The sequence below is a fragment of the Alternaria arborescens genome (genome assembly GCF_004154835.1).
Source record: "Alternaria arborescens strain FERA 675 chromosome Unknown contig_54, whole genome shotgun sequence".
Lineage (NCBI taxonomy): Eukaryota > Fungi > Ascomycota > Dothideomycetes > Pleosporales > Pleosporaceae > Alternaria > Alternaria arborescens.
The window spans coordinates 97,338-111,748 of record NW_021167909.1 but is presented as its reverse complement, the minus strand read 5'-3'; the positions used below and the strand labels follow the sequence as shown (position 1 = coordinate 111,748).

General features: G+C 45.0%; 4 protein-coding genes across 4 annotated transcripts; 1 reads left to right on the top strand and 3 right to left on the bottom strand.

The window, feature by feature from the left end:
* Window positions 1-4,612: 4,612 nt before the first annotated feature.
* On the bottom strand, window positions 4,613-4,966 carry AA0111_g11657 (hypothetical protein; the record flags this gene model as incomplete). The annotated part of the gene is made up of 1 exon (XM_028645547.1): window positions 4,613-4,966. One exon carries the CDS (start codon window positions 4,964-4,966, stop codon window positions 4,613-4,615), a length of 354 nt encoding a protein of 117 aa, XP_028500780.1.
* An 857-nt stretch (window positions 4,967-5,823) lies between these two features.
* AA0111_g11656 (hypothetical protein) lies at window positions 5,824-7,011 on the bottom strand (the record flags this gene model as incomplete). Its single annotated transcript, XM_028645546.1, has 2 exons — window positions 5,824-5,833; window positions 5,888-7,011. The coding sequence occupies 2 exons, from the start codon at window positions 7,009-7,011 to the stop codon at window positions 5,824-5,826; spliced, it is 1,134 nt and encodes a 377-aa protein (XP_028500779.1).
* A 941-nt stretch (window positions 7,012-7,952) lies between these two features.
* AA0111_g11655 (hypothetical protein) lies at window positions 7,953-8,947 on the bottom strand (the record flags this gene model as incomplete). Its single annotated transcript, XM_028645545.1, has 2 exons — window positions 7,953-8,472; window positions 8,526-8,947. 2 exons carry the CDS (start codon window positions 8,945-8,947, stop codon window positions 7,953-7,955), a joined length of 942 nt encoding a protein of 313 aa, XP_028500778.1.
* A 366-nt stretch (window positions 8,948-9,313) lies between these two features.
* Window positions 9,314-13,001, top strand: AA0111_g11654 (Vegetative incompatibility protein; the record flags this gene model as incomplete). Its single annotated transcript, XM_028645544.1, has 3 exons — window positions 9,314-9,347; window positions 9,399-10,963; window positions 11,013-13,001. The coding sequence occupies 3 exons, from the start codon at window positions 9,314-9,316 to the stop codon at window positions 12,999-13,001; spliced, it is 3,588 nt and encodes a 1,195-aa protein (XP_028500777.1).
* Window positions 13,002-14,411: the final 1,410 nt, after the last annotated feature.

Below are 14,411 nucleotides of genomic sequence, written 5' to 3'. Positions count from 1 at the left end.
CTATTATTCTTAAGTATTTAAATAATACTCTACTATATCTAGTTATCTAGTACTCTAGCGAAGTGTTTAGCTAACGCGTAAGCTAACAGCTTATCTACGTTAAAGTTAAGCAAGTTATCTTCTATATTCTAATTCTTTATTAGAGAGCTTATTTCTATATATACTTACTTCTTGTGTAAGGCTTCTTAATTAGTATTCTTTTTTTTAATTACTTTAGTCTAGTAGCTAAGCTTCTTATAAGCTTCTACGTTATAGCTTACTCTTTTATAGTAAAGACTAGTAAAGCTTTTGTAGCTTATTACTATATAAAGCTTTTATAGCTTACTCTTAAAAGTAAAGCTTATCTAAATAGCTTTTAATTGCTATTGTAGTTGCAACTTTTAGTAGTTTTTTTAACTTTACGCTCGCGATCTTATACTAGTTAGTACTTTAACTTAGTATTGCAGCTTATACCTTATTTAATAAAAGACTAATAAGACTTCTAATAACAGCTCGCTTCTTAGCTGCAATTTAGCTATTGCGTAGAGTTATTACCTATTTCTTAAACTTTAGAAGACTAATAAAGCTTTAATTACAATTACTTACTTTCCTATAAAAGTCTTTTGCAAATAGCAAGACTTATACTTCTATACTATTAAAGTATTGTGTAAGGCTTTTACTAAATAGTACTCTGCGCGCAACTAAGATCTACTAGCTACACTATACACGTTTACTGCTAGACGTTACGCAAAGCTAGTAGCGCGTTAACTAAGCGTTTTACAAAGCTGCAGTTTTAAGCTAGTAATTTTATAATAGCTTATACTTAGTTATTATCTAAAGGCCTTTTGTGCTTTTATATAACACTAATCTTATATAGTAGATTAACTTACTTGTACGTAATAGAAGAGGTAGTTAAGAAGCTTAACGCGCATTGCGTTAACAGAGTCTTAAAGCAAGGCTTTGTTAATTAAGATTAAATACAAAATGTAAAAGGCTACGCTTAGAGAGCTATTGTATAAGTATACTAAAGTTGTATTTAATAGAGAAGAGAACTGTAAGCTACTTTATTTTAAAAGTTAATTAGTAGCAGCTTAAATTATTCTTTAGTTTAAAGTTTAAGAGTTTAGTCTAAGCGTTGTTTAGACGCATTAACTGCAAACTATACGCTTGTGCACGTAACTAAGATATTATTAAAAATTTGCTAACTAAGCTTTAGCCTATTATATACTACCTCTACTACTACTTGCGTATAACAAGGGCTTAAGACATACGTCCCTTAAAGGAGCTAAGTACGCGCTAAACCTGCTTATAAGGCGCGCCTCGCTCTACAAAGCGAGGCAAAGATTATTCTCTTTACAACCTACACCTGTAGTCTAAATATATAAGCTATCTCCTACTGTCTTTAGTAACGTAAAGTAAGCACTATTGCCTACAGTTACGCCTTACAGTAATACTATAAACGTAGTAGCACTTACTTATTAGACCTCTCTCTATAGAGTCTTTTTTGTAGATTATACTTAGATGCTTTTTAAGTAAATAAAGATACTCTTCTTTATAAGAGCTATTAATACGTTATAGTAGTCTATCTACCTCTTTCTTAGATACACGTCCTTATTTAAAGACAAGTTTATTACGTATACGTAGGCAGTCTCTTTGTACTTATGCAGTTTAAATAAGAATTAAGTAACTTTGTTAATCTCTAAAAGCTTACTATTTACTCTCTTAATTATTTAAGCAGAGATCTAATAGCGCTCTAGATAGTAGTAGTAAGCGAACTTCTTATTAACTAGCGCATAGTAAAGGCACTTACAATTAATTAGTGCTATAGTGTTTACTACGTTATTTACAATTAGATCTATTATAATTAGTAAAAGGCGTATATGCTTCTGCTAAAATTAACTCTATTTACTACTTATCTACTAATCTATTTTTAGAGGCTTTAAGCTAAAACTCTAGCTTAAAGCTCTTCTTTTTTTAAGTTACTATCTGTTAGTTCTTTAGCCTTTTTTTAGAGTTTCTGTCTTTTGCCTATAGAAATACTTTTTACTCTTTTAACTTAAGTAGTGTTTAAACAGCTCTTAGCAATGTAACTTAGCTCTCCGCAGCTATAGCAGTTAAGTAGTAGCTGTCTTAGCCTACTTCTTATCTCCTGCGCTTAATTAATCTTTAATAGTTTTTAGTCTATTACTTCTAAGCTAGCTTTTCGCTAAGTAGCTCTTAAGTAGTTCTAAGCGTTGCTATAAGCTACGTTCTTTTAGTTCTGCCTATATAGCTAAATTTAGTATAAGTTATTAGATAGCTTAATTGCCTTATCTATATACTCTTTTAGGCTTTTATTCTTAAGAGTGTAAAGTATTAGCTTCTAGAGCTCTTTTTTAAGGCCCTTACTAAATATCTCTTAAGCTACTACTAGGCTAAACTATTAACAAAATTCTACATAAAGCTAGTTAAACTCTAAAACGTAGTCGCGTATTAGTCTCTGTCCTTGCTTTAGGTGCTAAAGCTTATTTAGCGCGCGCTGCTGCTAGTGTACGTTTTAGAAGTAGGTATCTATATGCTCCTATAAGCTAATAACTATTTGTTTTTTGTTCTTAAGTACTTAAGAGAGAAAGACCTAGTTTGCTTTATCTTTTGTTTAGCTAAGCACGTATTAGACTTTTGCGTCCTCTGTTAAGAACATAGTACTATTATACTTTAGCTTCTTTTTACACTTAAATTTCTAGCCTAGGTAGTTACTTTATATCCTGTTAAAGCGTTCTAAGTTAAGAAACTTGTTTTTGTAGACAGCTAGCTTAACAACTAGTGTTAATAGTAGTAGAGGAGTGTTAGCTTCTAAAGACAGCTCTAAGCTTCTTTTAGCTTAACTCTATTTAAGCGCTTCTAGACAACTAGCTATTAGGCTAAGCAATTATATTATTTACTATATTATCTAGGCTATAGCGTCCTAATTGCCTTTTAACAACTCTCTTTATCTTAGCGAGCCTTTCTTTCTTACAACTAATAATTGCTTAACAACTACTTTAATTGTTAGCCTAATTGCTACTTCTTTCTATCTGTCTTCTCTTAGCATCTATGTAATTTTGCGCAAGATCTCTTTGTCTAAGACTCCTGCTTAGCTCTTAGTAGTAGCGTACGCTACTAGCTCCTCTACGTTTAAGTTTAGAACGTTAATCTCTATTGCTGCTGTTTAGTCTACTTGCGTAGCCTTAGACTACAGCCTACTCCTTGTTAATAAAGGCTACTTCTTTAGCTGTACTTCTCTTCTATCTTATTCTAAATAGCGTTTAGCTATTATTGTGTTGCGTCTTTAAGAAGACTTGCGTCTTACTGTCTTACTTGTAGAATCTCGTCTCTAATTAAGAGTAATTATACAGCCTGCACTTTATACAATAGAGAATTAACAGGACTTTAGACAGATTCTAAGCGACTAATTCGCCTACTGTCTCTCGCGGCTAAGCTTCCTGCGAAGCTCTGCTCTAGGTATGCTGTCTTGCGATAGTCTACCTACTCGCTGCGCTAGAGGCTTTTCGTACCTATTGCAGCACTAACTCTGTGTTACTAGCTTATACTAACAACACGTTCTAAAACTTATTTAGAAGACAGTTCGCCTAAGGCTTATATCTAATTAGGATTGAATACAAAATGTAAGGAGCTGCGCTCTGTAGAGCAATCGCGAGGTATACAAGAAGTTGTATTTAATAGGGAGCTAAGCTCCTAGCTACGTAGTTATCTATATACAAGCTAGTTGCCTGAGTAACAATCGGGCTAGTATAGTCTAGGTGCACGAGGCAGCTTCTAGGTCCTGCGGCTATCGTCTAAGCGACGTTCGGACGATGCGCAGAGAATCCGGGTGCTTGAGGTAGCACCCGGATTTTGCGAGTAGACTGAGATTCTATCGAGGAGCTGTCTAAAGGGCGTTCAGCCCGTTACACGTGCAGTAAGTAGCTAATTAGCTATTTCTTGTACGTAGCTAAGCGTAAGAGCAAAACCTCGCGCGTTAAGCTTCTTTATATACTAGACTATCGTCTCTTCCTTATACTTTACTAGCTTTAATAAATTAGGATAGATATCGCGTTAGGCAGGTGTTTTAGCGCGTTAGGTACTAAGCGTGCTTTAAGGAACGTTGTAGGTAGCAGCAGCGCGTTGCTAGCTTAGTAATGTATTAGATTTTATAGCTTAGATAGCAAGGATTAGCCTATCTGCGCGGGAAAGTAATTCAAGATTAGGTAGTTGTGGCATTGTGATGGATAGCAGGAGGTGGTGTTGTCTTAGCAAAGTGATCAGCTCGCTTGTGTGATTAGCTCGCTTGTGGCTCACGTTAAGCTAATGCGCGATTGGATTACTAGCCTTGAGAGAGCTAACGAAGCGGCGTCAACGCGTAAGCAGCGCAAGAAAAAGCGACTCTAGAAGCGTGGGGTCTTGACAAAGGGAGCTGGAGAGGATATACTCGCTTAAAAGGAGGCTGACCAGCAGATAGAGCGTGAACAGCGTCAAGGTGGAGAGCGATTAGGCCTTAGCCGCCAGGCTCTTGCGCGCTGCACAAGGTGCAGAGAGACTGGGCATAACTCACGTACATGCTAAAAGGATACTCTAGGTACTACTTAGTCTACTCTGTTAATATCTATATATTATCTTAAAAGGTGGTTGAGTTGCACGCTTCAAAGGCGATCAAAGTTGGTGGGGTGGGCGACTCGCTTGCCATATACGTTATCGAGTCTGCCCAGAACATCATGTTTCTTTCTCTTGCGAAGATGAAAATGGCATCAATAGCCTCGGCTAAGTTTGCAGTAATATGAATCTCGGCGCCATTCGCAAGGATAACTCTTGATAGATTCTTGCATCCCCATGTGTACGACAGCGCCACATATTGCGGGGCTTTCTCTACCTCGACTGTGACTATCTTGCAGATTGGAATGGGACCGGGTAGGAACTTGACCAGTCTAATGGCTCGGTTGGATTGGAGAGGCTCATATGAGAATCTTCTCATTTTCTCGATTCAGGGCGTTGTTGACGGGTTCTAGCTTTCACTCATATCAGGCTGGATGATTGGTAGCGTTTGGCTGTCTTCGTCCGTATGTCCTTCGAGAATAGCAGTGGTAGCTAACGAGATTACTGGAGCTATCAGTGGCCAAATTACACTATGTTGCGTGGGAGAATGTATTGTAGAAGAGCAACGGTGCGAGAGGTGGGAGGTTGGGATGGATCACGGTTGGATCATGTTGGTGGGAGGCGCAGCCAGGTTGTGGCGGAGCAAGGCTGATTGATTAAACTCATTCCGCCTTTGCAACACCAAAACTTCAATGCCTTGTAACTCCATCACCATGGATCCAGTTAAGACCATAATTACAACTACAGGATCGCTAGAACCACAAAACCTTGTATACACGCAAATTGCGAGAAGTTTAGCCTACAATGCCAGCTAAACAACACTAAGGCGCATCAATCTCAAGTTGTCCCCAGCGCGATCTCGTGACCCTGTCCAAGATACTATCAGGCTTCCATGTATATATTCTTGTCAACCGCCCATACGATCAAAGCCCAGCTACCACCGCGGAAGTGTTGAGTCTCGAAACCAATAGCAAGCGTATCTTCTCCCAAAGACCCATATGTCCTTCGCCACCACCCATTGGTATCATCTTGCCAACCACTCTCAACCTGTGCTCCAACAATTCGGCGTCCAGGGAGGCACATGGACACCTCATTCTTTAGACACACAGGCATACCATCACGCTTGCTCTCAGGGTCCCAGTCCTCTCGATACTCTATAACTTCATTGCGGAGACTTTCGTGCACATCATCAGGGCAGATTCCGATCTTCCATTGTGGGGTGCTGTGGGCTTTCACTCATTTGTTTCTGCAAGTCAATCAGTCTCACGTCAGCCATTTAATAAGAGAAACATTTGCTTACAACTTCCACTTCTCGGTTTGGCCTTCTGTTTCAGTCATCATCTTTGCCAGCTTTCGCCGTCGATCCCACACTCCTCTTAGCTCTTCTCGGACGTTCGTTAGAGTCGCCACGCATTGTTGAAGGGCCTCGTCATCATCTTCGGCGTATACGTGTAGATCAGCCAGCTTCAAAATCGTCGACTGGACGGATATCTCTAGGGCTCGAGCGCCGACCAGACGATTGGATCGAGCGGCAATCTGGAGAAGCTGGGCAAGCTCAGCCGCATTCCGAAAGTCTTCTGTGATAGACAGCGACCCTTCTGGATGTTTGATTCTGATGTCAATATTGGCATAGTGCGTAATGTGCGCCAGGACTGGTATGGGCGTGTAGTGCTCAAGGAAGTCGACCCAAGCTTTCTGAATATCGATTGTGTGGAGCCGGTGTTGCAAGTTCCGCGAACCGCATCCAACGACGACGATTTCATGCGTTTCCCTGATGCTATCGGATGTGTGGGATGAACCCATCTCGAAGGAAGATGCAGCTTCGACGGACACCGCCTTTCCGCTGAAGTCCGCCGAAAGCGTACTGGCAAACCGGTCGAGTTCCTGCTTTGTATCGGCCGAGTAGGTGCTCACGGCAAAGAATGTGGATTGACGAGTTCTTCCAGTAATGCAGTACTGGCCGTACCTTGTCGTGAAGGTTCGTGCGTTGCCCTCCCCGTACCAATTCAGCCGCCCAAAACAGGACTCTGCTTCGTCAGAGAGCTCAAGCAAATGCTCATAATGCTCAGCAGGCAGCGTAATAGTGCAACGCCTGATCACTACCATGGACGTCTTGCTACATTGAGCGGTCTTGAGTGCCTCAAGGGAGGCTTTAAGATTGAAGACAGTAAAGACCGATGCAAGTGCCCGTGTGTCAGAGGTCATGTATTGGAGTAAAGTTTCCTCATCGCGCAATATCTTGCTGCTGATCTCCAGAGTGTGCAGGTCCGTACTTGGAAGTTCAGAGGAGGGATGACATGGCCAAAAAGGCGAGCGCAACGACTGCTGTTTGCGGAGATCGTAGCCGGAGCTAATTTTCATATAGTTGTCATCCCACGGTATGCTCCCGTGTTCACGGATATGAGACGAGAACATAGAGTTCATAATTGGCTTCAGTCGATAAAGAGTTTCCGGGTACTAGCACTAGGAGCCACGCCCGATGCTGATGACATGTGCAAAAAGAAAAACATAACATACAACAGCGGGGATTGGCTAGTGGTCACCCACCCAACTACTATTCCGCTGGTACACTGCTTGTATATGGCTGAGCAGACGGGAAGCCTAGCTTTCTCTTTGTCTGTCACCACCAGAATTGTTAATCTTCCCCTTTATGGCAGTTTGTTAACAGGCTTCTATTAGCAGTCTAGGCTGTTAAAGCCCTGGCTGCGCCATTCGACTCAGCCATTTAGGCAGATCCGGAGCTGACACGCTGCAGTTTAACAGGTCCTGGTTCTACAAATGTGCATACGAACAAACAACGAAGCTGTAAACCATAAGGTCATCGTTCAACTATCAACTAACATGGCTTTCCGCCCGTGCGAGGAGCACACAACATTGAGTTTGACAGTTGTCAAACTCATTGCAACCGCTTGTGAGCAGTATGCCTGGAAATGGAACGTCGTGTCTAGTGACGATGAGATTCGGGACTGGTTTCATTCCCCGATGGGATCTTCACTTCTGCTGTGGGAGCAAGTCTGCAGGAACTTTTTGAGTGATTACGGTTTTCGCGTCTCTGGCAACAGAGCCCGAGTGCCAATCGCATACTCACAGAGAAAAAGACGTATCGCTACTAGGACGACTTGTACCACAGTTGCTTGCAGTAGCCCACCAATGTACATTGTTCAAAGCTTCACACGATATGACCTCAATTCAATCGTTAAATCCCTGCACATACGCACTGTTTAGGACCTTGGACACCACTGTATATATGTATTACAGTTGAACTACGCTAGTCTCCACGTAGCCAAATCGTAGACTTTGTGACTAGTAGATGGCACCACACGTTGATTTCATGCGACAACATAATCGACTTGAAGATAGTCATCCTATAGCTCACGCATGATGTCGCGACCGCTTTGGCCTGGCTTACCTGAAACCATAGCATTGAAGTCCATATTCTTGATGACTCCAGCGGCTGCAATACTCCAGTTGTCAGCAGCAACGTCTGAGATGTCCTGATCAATCCTCAACTCTTCTCCAGAAGCGTTGATGAATCCAGCAAGAGCTGAACTGTTGTTTGTCGCTGTAACGCCCTTGATCTTTTGTCCTGTGCGCTCATAGACTGTTTGAGAAAGTGCCTCTATACACATATCTCTCAAGACATTGTGCGTCGCTTCCTGTCGCCCAAATTCGCGGAGAATCTCCTGTCTACTCTGTTCTGATTCCCGATCCTGTGATACTGGGCCGGACTCGCCACCGCGCGTCGTGAGTTGCTGTATGACATCTTCTGTCTTTGCTGTTTCAGTATTCGCTCGATCCAACTGCTGCTGGAGAATGTCCTCGTGGTATTTAAGCATCATATCCTTCATCTCTTGCATCACATTGTCTTGACGGAACATAGTAACACTGCTAAGGGTTTAGATATTGTACAATGGGTTTCTGGGAGTGGAGACACGTACGTCGTCGCAGTTGAGAGTGCTATACTAAGGGTGCTCTTGCAATTACCAAGCTGTTCCCTGAATATCTTAATCCGCTCTAGTCCAAAAAGCCCAAGCTTCCATCTGTCCATCCAGAACATCTTGTCCTTTGTAGAATGCTTTGTCCAGTGCTCTACTTGCATCTGAAAAGTCCTGCACGCTGTATGGCAGTTCTCTACAGCATGCTTGACCTGTTCACTTAGAAGAATCTGGGAAGAACCTTCTTGCAATGCTCTAGCAAGACTTTGCAAAGTAGCCTGAATTGCCAGAAGGTCGGTGCTGATACCCGCAACGGTGGCGGGAGCCTCAGCGATACTGTCGATCAAGTTGGTGAGGAACTGAGCACTTTGAAGAGCAGCCATGGTAATGCCCACAATGGAAGCGGCGATGCTGAGGGGATCCATGGTAATAAGAACTGCTTGTTGTGGCCAGAGAAAAAGGGTGAAAGCTGCCAGAGGATGGACGATTGTAGAAGGCGTCAGGGGGCTGAGACGGTGCAATTTCAATTGGGACGCGGCTGCGAGGCTGCGACCAATCACTGCACACGCCTTGCCGCTGTTGTTTTGGAGACATTATAGGGAAGCTGTGCGCTTGTTCGGCGTAGAGAGGTAACTTCAAAGCCTCCTTAGAAGACGTATCTATCTGATCGCAATAGTCGTGCTGTTCAACGATGGCTAGCGGTGCTTTACCCCACTCTTTGTACATACATGGCACCTCTGCAACGAACGGCGGCCAGAGCTTTGCTGGTCTCAACCTCGGCACCATAAACTATGCCCAAGGCAGCAACAACAACATTTCTTGCAAGTATATCATACTCCAAGCTTTTGTGAACATTCAAACTAATTAACCGCCTAGCCCTGAACGAGATTCTCAACGCTCTTCCGATCGCCAAAGATGCACCTTTCAACGCATACCAGCGGCAACATGACCCAACCTGCTTGCCTAACACCCGTGTCGACCTCCTCCGCAAGATAAACGACTGGGTGGACGGAAAAGACTCGCCAAGCATCTTCTGGTTGAGCGGTCTAGCTGGCACCGGAAAATCCACGATAGCGCAGACGGTGGCCACGCAATACAACATGAAGAGTCGACTTGCTGCAAGCTTCTTCTTCTCACGGGCGGGCGGAGATGTAAGCCACGCAGGAAAGTTCATCACCAGCATTGCATTCCAGATTGCGAATAGTATACCAGGTTTGAAGCGTAAGGTCTGTGAGGCGATAGCAAAACACAACAGTATTGCAAATCTATCCCTCTTCGATCAGTGGCAAGAGCTGGTGATTGTTCCACTGTTGAATCTTGAGGAACAGGATTGCCGATCAAGCTATGTTATTGTTGTCGATGCACTTGATGAGTGCGACGGCCAGGACAACATTCAAATCATACTGCAGTGTCTAGCTGAAGTGCGCTCATTACAGAGTACTCCAGTGCGCGTGCTCTTGACGAGCAGGTCTGAGATTCCCATCCAGCACGGATTTATTCGAGTGCGAAGAGACGATCACCAGGACTTTGTGCTTCATGACATCGACCCCGCAATTGTCGAGCATGATATTTCAATATTCCTGAAACACAAGCTTGAATTCACTAGAGATAAGTATAGGCTCGGCAATGAATGGCCAGCGGAAAGGGACATCAGAGGACTGGTAGAGAGGTCGGGTGGTCTCTTCATCTGGGCTGCGACAGCTTGGCGGTTCATTGATGAAGACAGCCAGCTTGCAGAGACACGAATACTTTCGCTAATCCACCAAGTCAACGGCACGCTTCCTCCAGAGCGCAAGCTTGATGAGATCTATACCACTGTCCTTGCCAACTCTGGTCATGGAAATTACAACGAAGCAGAAAGCCAGACGCTGCACACGCTGTTCCGCGAAATAGTTGGACCAATCGTCACGTTGCAAGATCCGCTATCTATCGATAATCTTGCAGAGCTGCTCGGGAAAGATGTCGCAGTCTTGAGAAGGACTGTAGCCCGCTTGAACTCGGTTCTGCATGTGCCAGCAGCTGGGCCGGGCACCATGCAGCTACTCCACCCATCCTTCCGCGACTTCATTTTGGATCAGAGGAGATGCACGAGTCTTCGTTTTCACATCGATGAGCGATCGGTACATCGTGAGATGTACACACACTGCCTCCGGCTGATATCGAAGCACCTTCACCGCGATATCTGCAATCTCCAGAATCCAGGAGCTCTTGTAGCTGAATTAAGCCAAATCGACCTCGACAGATACATTGAGCCGCATGTAAAGTACGCATGCCGGTTTTGGGTGCACCATTGCATACGAAGCGACGTAGACGCAAGCAGCTGCTCCAATATTGAAGCCTTCTTCCACAAACATTTCCTTTGGTGGCTTGAGACGCTTTCCCTACTTGGCTATGGCTCTAACGCAGTTCATATGATTCAAATGCTAGATGACGTGTTTTCAGTGAGTACCTCTCTGTTCTGAAGAACATCAAATGTAGCTAACCTTCTAGAACAGGCATGAAGTAGATGGTCAGATAATATTGAAGCTTCGAGAGAAGATCAAGACTTTCAAGACAAGCGTAAGCCTTGGGGCCAACAGCGTTGCAGGGCCTGCTAGCAGCACCACCCGCCCAAGTCTACGTGCTGTAGTTAACGATGCCGCACGTTTTGCCTTGGCTTTCAGGCCAATGCTTGAAGAAGCGCCTCTTCAGTTATACTATGCTGGTCTACTATTTAGTCCGAAAGCAAGCATAATTAGAGAACTATTCTCGAGCGAGGCTCCGCCTTGGCTTCTTCCTTGCCTACACATGGGAGAGATTTGGAGCCCATGTTTGCAGACGCTCAAGGACCATGCGTATACGGTCAGTGCTGTAGCATTCTCGCCCGATAGGAAGACGCTGGCGTCATGTCGCAACGCAGTGAAGCTGTGGGACGCTAGCTCAGGGAAGGTGCTGCAGACGCTAAAGAGTTGTCCGAGATGCCTAATTACCGTTGCAGCTTTCTCGCTAGATAGCAAGACACTAGCGCTAGGAGATAGTAGTGGGACAGTGCAACTATGGGACGTTGGCACGGGAAAGGTACTGCAGAATCTACACAACACCCGTTCGGGTCGGGTTGGTGCTGTAGCCTTCTCGCTAGACAGCAACACGCTAGCGTGGGGATTTGGGGATGGGACAATAGAGACTAGAGGTATTCACTCAAGCGCACAGCAGAAACTCAAGGGCCATGCAGGCCCAGTTAGTGCTCTTGCCTTCTCACCAAATGGTAAGACGCTAGTGTCTGGATCTGTGCACAGCAAATTGAAGCTGTGGGATGTTGACTCTGGGGAAGTGCTTCTCAAGCTATACCATCGCAATGACGGTCAGGTTAATGCTCTAGCCTTCTCACCCGATGGTAAGACGCTGGCATCAGGATTCTGGACAGGATTTATAAAGACGTGGGACACTGGCTCAGGGAGGTTGCTGCAGACACTCTCGAGCCATTTCAGTTCAGCCGACCGGGGTCGTGTCCAAAGCCGCGGCTGGGTAGGCGCAGGACCCCGACTACGGGTTTCAGTCAATGCTTTAGCCTTCTCGCCAGACAGCAAGATGCTGGCGTCAGGATCTGATGACAAGACAGCGAAGTTGTGGAACGCTAGCTCAGGGAAGGTGCTGCAGACACTGAAGGGCCATTCAGGACCAGTCAACACTGTAGCCTTCTCACCAGACAGCAAGACGCTAGCGTCAGGATCTGATGACACGGCCGTAAAGTTGTGGGACGCCGGCTCAAGGAAGGCGCCGCAGACGCCTCAAGGTCACTCAGGTCTGGTCAATGCTTTAGCCTTCTCGCCAAACAGCAAGTTGCTAGCATCAGGGTCTAGAGATGAAAAAGTAAAGCTGTGGGACACCAGCTCAGGAAAGGTACTGCGGACGCTCAAGGGCCATTCAGGTTCAGTTAATGCTCTAGCCTTCTCACCAGACAGCACAACGCTAGTGTCATGTGATACGACATTAATGCTGTGGGATGTCGGCTCAGGGAAGATGCTGCATTCAACGAGGCCTTCTCTGCCTCCCATTACTGCTGTGGCCTTCTCGCCGGACGGCAGGACACTGGCGTGGTGTCGGCATGCCGATCTGGTGAATCTGTGGGACGTCAGATCATGGACGACACTGAAAACGCTTAAGAGCTATTCAGCTTCTATCAGTGCTCTAGCCTTCTCACCAGATAGCAAGACACTAGCGTGCGGATCTAGGAACGAGACTGTAGAACTGTGGGATATCAGTTTAGGAAAGGTGCTGCAGACACTCCAGGGCCATTTGAGTCAGATGGTCAACGTACTCTGGCCTCAATTGACTTCCCCGTTATCGCTGAGCGTCGAGGGCGATTGGATCTGTCGGAGTGAAAAAAGAGTGCTCTGGATTCCTTCTGAATATCGAACGAGGATGGTTGCTTTCCATGACAACCTCGCTGGTTTTGCGCATTCTTCTGGCCATGTATCAATTTTGAGATATGTAGATTGAGATATATCCTCCTTGCTCCCCACGCGCTTCGTACGCAATCCGAATCAAATTGTACACCACTATCCAATGGCAATAGGACCACACAATGATAGTGCTTCATCAGCAATTTGACGATCTGGAGATATTGAAGGACTTCTGTACTGAAAAAAAACAAGGGCATGCAATGCTCTAGTCTTAGTGACTAATTGCTGTTTCCTAGACGTCGAAGTATCCTGACATCAGTAATCCGGATCCTAGACATGCACCCACTGCAGCAATACAACAGATGGCGAATATGACGAGAGAACTAATTTCCAATGTCCTATGGTTGTATGTACTGATTCGACGGGTATATTGTCTCATATCATCCTAATCATCTACGACTCTGGGATTTTCTAAGCGATATGCTGACTATCTAATATCATACTATACTCCTTCATCTTCCAAAATAAATGGAATGATGAGCTGGTGATGGTGTATTCTGTTGCATATTTCCAAAAATCGTGTGTGGATGACCTCGGTGGTTTCGAGACTTTTCTGGAGTCTCACAGTACGATATTCCCTGTCGTTGACGTTGCGACTGGATGGATCAGACCACTATGCCATCCACCCGCCATAGGACTACAGTAACGCACTATGCTTCCGGCGTGGGAACCCTTGCGTCTATCTCGGCACTACAAAGACTGTCAACAATGCCAAGTCCCGCCAAGCCACCAGGTACTTTTTAACGATCATCCCCTCCATCACCAGCGTTGAGAAAAGCACGTCCCGGATGAGCATCAGAATGGCAGTACCAAGGTCTCTCAATTTTGTTGGCTCAACCGGACGTTATTATTCCTTCAAGAGTTTGATCCAGGAAAGACCGCACCTGGGTCGTGTTTGGTTAGCATCGTTCGGCCAACCTCCCATATCGTATGCCTCTAGACACAACTAACAATCCTGCAGATCTGCAAGCGATGAATTTATATTGAAAGACGTACTATCCCTCCATGCGTGGGGGAAAAACCTGCGTGCCGGCATGCCGATCATGCTCCCCACCACAACAAAACCAACCATGGCTAAGAGGCGTCGAAAATCTCGGGATGGAGAACTTAACCCTAAAGCTTTTCCTACACTGCGTCTCTTCGTCAACAGATTCCTGCTTAGCTAGCAATACCACGATACGCTGCCGCCACGTACGACAGCCCTGCCTCGGACAGCCTCGGACGTGCTAAAGGTTTAATGCATGTATCTAGGAGTCTGTCAAGCTATACAAAGGCACACAAAGAGTGTATCCCGAGCGGGGTACTACGGTATTATAGGTTATAGCGCTGATGCGCAAGCCTATTCCTCTACAGAGCGGAATCGACAACTAACGCGCGCTAGCTGTGAGTAGCTTAGCGGTATTCTATCCACGCTGATGTCAGACCCTCGACCCACGAACGTGGCTAT